This window comes from Lactuca virosa, chromosome 7 (assembly GCF_052849685.1).
Source record: "Lactuca virosa cultivar CGN04683 chromosome 7, Lactuca_virosa_CGN04683_v6, whole genome shotgun sequence".
NCBI lineage: Eukaryota > Viridiplantae > Streptophyta > Magnoliopsida > Asterales > Asteraceae > Lactuca > Lactuca virosa.
Window position 1 is genome coordinate 72369605 of NC_136432.1, and position 10772 is coordinate 72380376.

Here is a 10772-nt window from a genome sequence, read left to right on the forward strand (position 1 = left end):
ACTTTCCGTTGTACTGCTGCTATGGATTTCATCATCGTGGTTACTATGTAACGGAGTTTGTGACGAAAACCAATTCCATAGTTGAATTGCAACGGAGGTACCATTCGTAGATATTTGCTAGGGAATTCTGCTATGGAATATGATTTCGTTTGCTTGTTTTGCTATGGAACAAAACGCGTAGCTATTTGTGATGGCATTTGTTGGGATGTTGTATGCTGAATTAATCTTCTTATACTATGGATGAATTATTATTATGATCAATGGAATTTGTAAGATATGGTTTGAATGAAATATTTTAGAATTGGTAATATGTGGCATAAACTAATGGATAAAAAATGTAAAAATGAATTATAAAGTAGATATTGCTGGCAAGCAGACTCGAACTTAAGCTTATGCTAGAAAAGGGCGCGGTTAAGCCAGTTGTGCTAATCAAGTTGTGTATAATTTCTTGAAAACATAGTATATATAATCTATGTAGATTAATTTTCCTTAATAACGAATTCATTACAAACTTATTTTTAATTACATTAACTATACTTCATCACAAAAATAACATGTGTTTTACGTATACTTCATCCTACTCAAACAACAAAGCAAGCAAAAATGACTAAAATGCCCTTTTAACATAATGATGTAAACACAAAACCAAAATAAAATTATAGTGGTACTATACAACTTCATATACAATACAATAAGAACACTAATATTCAATGTCCATTCTATTATCAACCATTAATATTTTTAAGAAATATACAAAACCTACCATATTCTACATACCAACGACAAACCGTGCAATATCTTTGTCGATCCTCATCCTCTTCATGGCCTATTGCGAATGCACCTTTAACAGAATGACGCGGGTCTTCACATTGGAAAGTGATGTTATTCGTTGTAAGTCTATGAACAACATCAACAACCCGCAGCAACTCTTTGACACTATCAACAACACCCGTGTACTCCCCATCATCCGGAACTGCCCAGCCAAAATAGGCATCAATATTTGTAAACCTACACATTAAAATATCCATCAATTAATCCAATGTACCATTTTCAATAAAACAGTAAATATTATACAGCACAACACAACTGAATACTAACCCCAAACTACAAACATGCCTTAATTAACTATATATATAATTTAATTTACATATATACCATATATACATACCTTCATCACATTGATGCGGCCCTCTTGAAATGTAGATCATTCCAAGCAAATAAATTGCCTCAAGATGATCTTCATCTGCTGCTTGTCTCAACAAAGTCATTCCTAAATCAAAATTGTCATAATAAAAGCACTCATCCTGTTGACAGAATAACAATATCAATATATAACATCAATGACACTAAATATTAATAAATGGTATAGATTACATATAATTACTGAAACTACACATACAATTCCTTGTTTGAACATGGCTTCAATGTTATTATGCAATGCACATGTGCGTATAAATAAATCAGCTTTCAGATTTTTGGGACCCATTCCTTCAAACATGTCAATGCATGTTGTTCTGTACACTTGAGGATCACCCCCTGCTTCATACATCTTCTTTGAACTTCAAAAATTTAAATACACAGTAAATAACAAACAAATAAGGTTTTATTTCATCAAATATACATTCATTAGTTGATGTTTATTGAGAATTACCAAAGTCTTGCAGAGACGATGTCTTTCGCAGATTTTGACCCTAATACTACAAATATCCGACTCAAAAGCTCTAGTGGGAGATCATCTAACGAACGGCGACTTCTAGTATTCGACATTCTACTGACAAACTACACATTGGAGTAGTTGATTTCAATTTTTTTTAAATTAAGCGTAACTATGAAAGACAGTGTAACATGGTATGGAAAAAAACTTACTTTATGCTGATCTGGTCGAGAGGAGTACAGGAGTCTCTATTATCGGAGAAAATCGTTTTTGAGAACGATTATCCTTCGACGATTTGGGGGTTTTAGTGTTTGTATGCAGATTTATCGTCCGGAAAAGTTGAGATGTTCCGAATGGTTGAAGAACTGGAACGCCGGTGTGACGTCAGAGGTATGATGGCGCCTTAACAATTTAGAGTGTAAAAAGACCAAATTTCCCCTGAAATCATTCCAAATATTTGAATACTAAGGGTATTTGTGTCAAAACACATATTCATATATTATAGCCTTTTATAGCTAGGTAATATTGGACTTTTGATTGTTGAAATGAAAAAGACAAAAATAACATATATATCATAATCCATAATGTAATACATTTATATTAACATTTCACCAAATTACTAGTATATATTCATGTAGTAATATACATATTAAAAGTGGAACAAGATTTTAACAATAAACTTATTTACTTTAGATTTTAGACACAATAGTTTTCTTTTGTTGCCACTTTTAGTCTCTATGTTTATAGTAACTTTTTTTACTTTGATTTTAGCCACAATACTTTTTCTTTGTTGCCACTTTTAGTCTCTATGTTTATTCCTTTAGAATTTTACCCTATGCAAAGCATGGGTTCTCCACTAGTTGATATTAAACCAAATTACCAAGTCCAAAATAAAATACATGTTTGTTTATGCCTTTACAATTGTATTTTATATGTATTTAATACAAGGAAAGAACAAACATTTGCTACATACAACTATAATCACAATACAGTATAAACACTAATATTAAAAGTCCAAAATACATTATTCAAACATTATTTAAACATCATTCAAACATCATTACAAACTTTAACTCTTTTAGTCCCTTATTAACAACACAACATATTTACTAATCAAGTAACAACATCAAATAATTACTTATCAAGTAAATTACTATATATTCGTATATTAAACCAAAAGAATCTACAAAGCATTACTTGTCATAATATGAAAGTACATATCAACAACCTACTCATAAATTATACCAAACTCCCTAGAAAACCTAACGAAACAAGCATCCCATAAACAAATGTCACACATAAACACCCATTTGTATCCATTCACAAAAGCGTCTGACACACTACCTACAGACTTATGCAATGCACAATATCTATGGAAGCCATGGAAGTGTACATGTTTCCTCCCCTCCCTATTTAAGTGGAGATGAACCTTAGAACAAGTTGCTCTAAGATTCCACTTACCTTTAGCTCTGCGGTAAGCATTGTTCAACATGTCCAAAGCTTCGTGCTTCCTATGTCTCCCTTCAGCCATCAGCATCATTCCCAGGACAAATGTTGAATCCAAATCTCCCAATGCAGATGCTTCTTCAAGCATCGTTTTCCCTTCATGTTCAACTTCTAAGAAAAATAACTTCATCTGAAAAAAACATTAAACACATAATTTCTAGTTAAAGTTATGCAAAACAAGTAACAAATTTATTACTACTATGCATATATACAACAACGTACCAATCCATTCCTGAATAGAATATTTGGGTTTCTCATCTCTATGCATTTATTGACAACTATATGTTTCTGGTCAGAGAAAACACGAAATCGTAATCCATCTAACCCCATATGTTTATATACTTCATCCGTTTTTCCTGCCTCGTTGAAGAAACTGCAATTGCAAACGAAACACAATATTCGCTCGATAATGTAAAGACAACTCAAATACACTTGTAAAATAGAATGATCAAAGGCAAAACTTACACACTCTTCATCCTGAAAGCCTCGACTGCTGAAATTTTTGCCAAGTCGACTATTATTTTCTCCATCACTTCAAATGGCACGTCTGATAGGGATTTCGTTTGATTTCTTGATTGAATCTTAGATGAAGTACTGGCTTCCATAATAATAAACATTCACTAAGATAACGATTCTGCGAAATTGATTTTAGGGTTTTTTGTCTGTCGGAATTTTTAAGTTGGGGATGTTTCAAAGTGACTGAATTTCAGAGTGAAGAACTGAGACAACGTGTTTCGTCGGAAAACATTATGGCGCCTAGAAGATGTTCCATTACAAAATGACCAAATTATCCTAATACATACAATGACTCGTATTTAATTATTAAGGGTAGTTTTGTAAAAACTCATATTTAAAAGAAAAATCAATTTCTATTTTAATTAATCAAGGTTGTAAAAATCGCTCGTCGGTAGCTCGCGGTCGACTGGCGATAAGCGATTAATCAGACTCAGCAGGGATTAATCGGGGACCCTAAATTATTAATAAAATTATTTAAAAAATTAATATTTCCTACAAAATTATGTATTTGAAAATTTTAAATTTTAATAAATAACCGACACAAATGATATATGTTGACCAATGGCCCATATGTCCTCCATATGTCAACCATGGACACCATAAGCAACTACCATGTTGACCAATGGCCCATATGTCAACCATGGACACCATAAGCAACAACCATGTTGACCAATGACCCATATTTCATCCATATGTCAACCATGGACATCATAAGCAACTACCATGTTGACCAATAGCCCATATGTCATCCATATGTCAACCATGGACACCTTAAGCATCTACCATGTTGACCAATGGCCCATATGTCATCCATATGTCAACCATGGACACCATAAGCAACTACCATGTTGACCAATGGCCCATATGTCATTCGTATGTTAACCATGTACACCATAAGCAAGAACCATGTTGACCAATGGCCCATATGTCATCCATATGTCAACCATGGACACCTTAAGCAACTACCATGTTGACCAATGGCCCATATGTCATCCATATGTCAACCATGGACACCATAAGAAACTACCATGTTGACCAATGGCCCATATGTCATTCGTATGTCAACCATGGACACCATAAGCAATAACCATGTTGACCAATGGCCCATATGTCATCCATATGTCAACCATGGACACCTTAAGCAACTACCATGTTGACCAATGGCCCATATGTCAACCATGGACACCATAAGCAACAACCATGTTGACCGATGGCCCATATGTGATCCATATGTCAACCATGGACACCATAAGCAACAACCATGTTGACCAATGGCCCATATGTCAACCATGGACACCATAAGCAACAACCATGTTAACCAATGGCCTATATGTCATCCATATATCAACCATGGACACCATAAGCAACTACCATGTTGACCAATGGCCCATATGTCATCCATATGTCAACCATGGACACCATAAGCAACTACCATGTTGACCAATGGCCCATATGTCATTCGTATGTCAACCATGGACACCATAAGCAAAAACCATGTTGACCAATGGCCCATATGTCATCCATATGTCAACCATGGACACCTTAAGCAACTACCATGTTGACCAATGGCACATATGTCAACCATGGACACCATAAGCAACAACCATGTTGACCAATGGCCCATATGTCATCCACATGTCAACCATGGACACCATAAGCAACTTCCATGTTGACCAATGGCCCATATGTCAACCATGGACACCATAAGCAACAACCATGTTGACCAATGGCCCATATGTCATCCATATGTCAACCATGGACACCATAAGCAACAACCATGTTGACCAATGGCCCATATGTCATCCATATGTCAACCATGGACACCTTAAGCAACTACCATGTTGACCAATGGCCCATATGTCAACCATGGACACCATAAGCAGCTACCATGTTGACCAATGGCCATTAACATGTGGACCAATCAACCATATGTCATCCATGGACACAATAAGCCACTACCATATATATTGACATGACCCGTACGTCTTTTGTATAAAAATTTCGGTTTAAACAGAAAAGCATAAAGATGTATAGTTTATTAATATTTAGTCCTCGTATATAATTTTAAGTTAAAATTATACTGTGAACACATCGTTACTCTATGTTCTTTCTTGACGTTATTTATATGTATATACCCTATCTATCAATCTGTAGCTACTTTAAATAAATTTGAATTACTAAATATTTAGCGGTAATTAGCACAGTTCGAATTTTTTATTAGCGGAGGTTCAAAGTATTTCACAATTCGTTTCCCTCCAACCTAGACACGTTTATGTTGCATATTAGGGTAATTAATTACCGATTAGAAATAGGGTTTACATTTTTTGTAATCATCATCTCCGACGGCTTATTGATCGAAATATTTGTTCGTTATACGTTTGTGCACTGACTTTGGCGATATAGGTTGTCACTCATCTAAAATTTATATTTATTTAATTTAGTGTTGTCGTGATGATCGATCGTTTTTTGTTGTCTGATCATCTTCATGTAAATTGGTTTTGATTGTATTCAATAGTTTGCATGCAAAGTAATGCCTTTATATATAATTTATTTTTATTGTTTGTGTCAGAAAGATGTCGACCTCGAAAGCAAAAGGAGCATCCGGTGTGAAGCCAACTAAATTCATTGCACCACAAGTTATGAAACGCAACAGGATTTCTGCTGCAAAATTCCTAAACAGACAGTTACAAGATGAAGAAATCGACTTGCCAATACCAACAACCACATCCAAAGCACCTATAACATCTACCAACAAAACCCCTAAACCTATATCATTAACATCACCCATGACTACCACTTCCTCGGCATCACTTAAAACATCCACACCCTCCTTAGAAAAAACATTTAAACCTTCAGAAACTGGAACAATACAATCGTCAACACGAACATCAATAACGAAAACTTCAGAACCTACATTATCTAAACCATCCTCAACACCAACACCCACTACCACATCATCAACACCTATATCTACTACCACAACCTCAAAACCTGCATCTACACTACCATCCTCCACAACCACAATAACTACCACACCCTCTTTAAGTAAAGGAACTACCACATCCTCAACATATACATCTATCCCAACACCTACCCCAGAATATACCCCATCAACAACACCTATCCCAGAATCTACCCCATCACCAACACAACCACCCATGAATGGATCTGTAGTGGAAAGTGTAGAAGGTGAAAACAATTCCTCAGAAGATTGTGGACGATATGGATGTTTTAATGTTCATGTTTGGAAAAATACGTGAGTTACCAATTCAAATCTTAATTACAACTTTTTTTTATGTATTAAATTTTGGTTTACACCTACATATCAATTCATAACTAAACACATCACATGATTACTTGCAGCCTAATGCCACCAGGCCCTTGTGCACACTTTATTAGTCAGTCCTTTAAACAAAGAGTAGATCCAGAAGGGTACGCTTGGGCACAAGTAAGCAAAGAAATGAGCGAATTATATTGGGAGGAGTTTCAGGTAACTATAAGTCATAAATTGTTGTTTGGTAAACATTTACACTTCAACTTATGTTTATATTGTTAATGTGTAGAAAAAATGTTGTTGGGATGAGAAAATAGACTCGCTGGTGAGGCAAGCTTGGGCAAGGAAAGCGGCACAAAGTTATGGTCAATATCTCTTCAACATGAGGAGCCCAAAAAGAAACAAACATGGCTTTAAACCAACTCATATTCCACAGGAAGTCTGGAACTCCTGGCAATTAAAATAGAATACAGAAGAATACAAACTAAAATCTGAGCAGAACAAGAAGAATAGGTGTAATGGTGTGACTGATGGAGTAGCAAAACCCACACATAACGCTGGATCCGCATGTCATTTGAAGATAGCTTCTGATTTGGTAATTTTTTAAATGGTACATCGTATCAATGTTTGCATATGTTTATCTGTATATTTGACTTTTTATATGGTATTTATACAGAAGAGGAAATTAGGACATGAGCCACCCCATAGTGAATTGTTCTTGTATACACACACTAAGAATCATGATGGAGTCACTTTCACAAATGAAAAAGATATACAAATTCATGTAATATTCATTTCAGTTTAAATTAACTTTTATATTGTAGCTACTCCATAATATCATTCCTAAATTTGATATCTTTTAACTTATAATATTTTTATTTGTAGGCGGCATATACAGAAAAACGGGAAGAGTTGGAAGCTGAAGGTGTTGAATTTGAGGAGGACAAGCTATTTTATGCTGTTGTTGGTGGTCATGATAAAAAAAGAAGACTTTATGGATTATGCTCTTTTGCAAAGGCGGTTCCCAATAGGAATGGTAAAACGGATGGATCTTACATTCCGGAAAAAAATGATGAAATAGAAGAAATGAGGGAGCTTGTTGCTAAACAACAACAGCAAAACGAAGAGCTTAAAGAAATGATGAACGCCTAACAAGAGGAAAACAAAGAAAGGGTCGGACATCTTGAAAAACAACTTCAAACGGCATTGGATCTTATTAATGGCTTTACAAAACAACAAGAGAAGTAGGTTGATATATGTTTATTGAAGATTATGTATTTTAGAGTAGCAACTTTCTTTTTTTCAATGTAATAAATAATTATTTTTTTATTTTATGATATGATGGTTATGATTTTTTTTGTTTTTTTTGTTTTTCATATATTACTACAAAATTATTTGGATATAATTTATAAATCAATTATCCATCGGTCCATATTGAATCTGGTATATAATATATACACCACTAAAATTGTTAGGGATTCATGACCACGGAATTTGCTAGGAGATCATCAAACGGATTTAGCTAGGGATTCATCACCACGGAATTTGCTAGGGATTCATCACCACAGATTTAGCTAGGGATTCATCACCACAGATTTTGCTAGGGATTCATCACCACGGATTTTGCTAGGGATTCATCACCACGGATTTTGCTAGGGATTAACAACAATGGAATTTGTGACGGAAGAACTACCACGTAATTTGTGATGGAAACCTACTACGGCATACACGACGGAATACCATCTACCACGGATTTCATTCCGTTGTCACAATTGCGACGGAATTATCGTTTCCGTTGCAAACTCCTCGCTACGGCGTTTTTAGGGACAGAAATAGGTCGTTGCAAATTTCGCCGCTATTCGTCTTTTGCAACGGAATTTCAGCTTTTCGCAACGGATTCCTTCCGTAGCAAAATTGTGTTTTTCTTGTAGTGGCATTTTATATAAAATACTTCATATTTATGTGTAAGAAGAAAGTGACTATACACTCACTTGTTAAGACGATAATTGGGCAGCACCTCGTCTCTTAAAATGATCGTTTCCGATAAAAACCGGGATGTTTTCCCCAAAAACTGGGCTTCACGCGGGCAGCGTTTCGTCTCGAAAAACTCTTTTCTCGGGATCTTCGGGCTCTCCGGGACTTGCTTATGATGCTAGAATGATAAAATAGGCCTGGGGTAAATTTTGCAGTATAGAAGAAAGTAGAAGGTAAGAGAATGAAAGTTTGTAACATAAATTCGGATGGCATCGTGATCTATTTATAGTGCCCGAGGCTCAGCATTACGCTGGGCGTAAATATGGTGTACGCTGGGCGTACTGCTCAGCGGTGCACTACGCGAGGCGTAAGCCTTCGTACGCTGGGCGTAGGGTGATGCGTGGCATCAGACGTGTCGATGGTACAAGATATGTGTCGCATGCGAGAAAGTAGGCAACGTGGCCAACTCCGGATCACACACACGAGTACGCTGGGCGTACTCATGTACGCGAGGCGTACTCCCAGTTTCCAAACTTCAAAAATTCGTAACTTTCGCATACGAACTCCGTTTTTGACGTTCTTTATATCCGCGCGTAGGTGAGACTATGCTCTACAACTTTCGTTTAGACTCCGTCGGCTAATTTTTGACTTAAAACTTAAAGTTATATTTTTAACAGGCCGGGACAGGAAAAGTCCGTTAAAAATTCATAACTTCTTCATCCGACGTCCGTTTTCGTCTGTCTTTTTACCGTTGCACTAATAACGACGAGATCTTCGATTCTCGTTTAGATTGTTTCGGCTAAAAATCACTCGATCTAAATTTCGAGTTTTGGGCTGCATACTGCTAAGTCGAAACTTAGAAAAATCATAACTTCCTCATACGAAGTCAGATTTGGGCGTTCTTTTTATGCACGCTCTCGGTTTAATGAATACTGTGACTTTCATTTAGATCGCTAAGGCTAAAAATCGTTCTATTGTAAATTCACTATTTACGTCATACAGCATCGTGCGGGTTCTATCACGAAACTTCGACAGGTCATAACTTCTTCGTTATAGCTCGAATTATGATATTCTTTATATCTTCGGAATCCTTGTTTCAACCACTACAACTTTCTTCATAGATATCGACTTTATCTAATATTTATTTCCGACGCTTATTTTTATCCTTAATCATAATAATTAAGTTTAAAGCACATAATTCATTCATATTACTTCAAAACGAGTTCCAATGGTTGACCTAGACTATTATATAATCATTAATGCTTAGCCCAGAAACACGGGCGTTACACAAACCATGCTATATGCCACTTCATGCAGGGCCACCAATAATCAGGGCGAAGATCCCTATACATCTTCGTCGCCCCGAGATGAATGGAGAATCTCGACTTGTGAGCCTCCTCCATCAGAACTTGGCGCACACCACCCCAATGGGGAACCTAAACTATCTGATGCAGAGTCAACTGTCCGCGGCTATCATAATCGAAGGAAGCCACCTGACCCACAATCCGCTCATACTTCTGACGCTCTTCCTTCATAGCCTCAACCCGTGCCTCGCGGATCTGCTCCAACAATGGAGTAATCACGGTCATCCTCAAACATAGATCTCTGATCAGAATCGCGACCGCCTTGAGGCTAAGAGCATAGACCACCACATTGGCCTTCCCCGGATGATAAATGATCTCACAATCATAATCCTTCACCATGTCCAACCAACGGCGCTGCCTCATGTTCTTATTCGGCTGATCCATCAAGTACCTCAAGCTATTGTGATCCATGTAGATGGTACACCGGACTCCATAGAGGTAGTGCCGCCAAATCTTGAGGGCGAAAACCACAGCCCACAACTAC

General features: G+C 36.5%; 1 protein-coding gene across 1 annotated transcript; it reads right to left on the reverse strand.

Annotated features, from left to right (window-relative positions):
• Window positions 1–2704: 2704 nt before the first annotated feature.
• Window positions 2705–3765, reverse strand: LOC145126769 (putative F-box protein At1g67623). The gene is made up of 4 exons (XM_079062071.1): window positions 3626–3765; window positions 3383–3533; window positions 3116–3290; window positions 2705–2739 (listed from the first exon to the last, which is right to left on the reverse strand). Exons 1-4 carry the CDS (start codon window positions 3763–3765, stop codon window positions 2705–2707), a joined length of 501 nt encoding a protein of 166 aa, XP_078918197.1.
• Window positions 3766–10772: the final 7007 nt, after the last annotated feature.

Coding starts and splice junctions, on each gene's coding strand:
- LOC145126769 (XM_079062071.1), bottom strand. CDS start 3,765: ATGGAAGCCAGTACTTCATCTAAGATTCAATCAAGAAATCAAACGAAA. Junction 3,534..3,625: donor GCTTTCAGGATGAAGAGTGT/GTAAGTTTTGCC, acceptor TTGCAATTGCAG/TTTCTTCAACGAGGCAGGAA. Junction 2,740..3,115: donor TGCTTACCGCAGAGCTAAAG/GTAAGTGGAATC, acceptor GTTGTTAATAAG/GGACTAAAAGAGTTAAAGTT.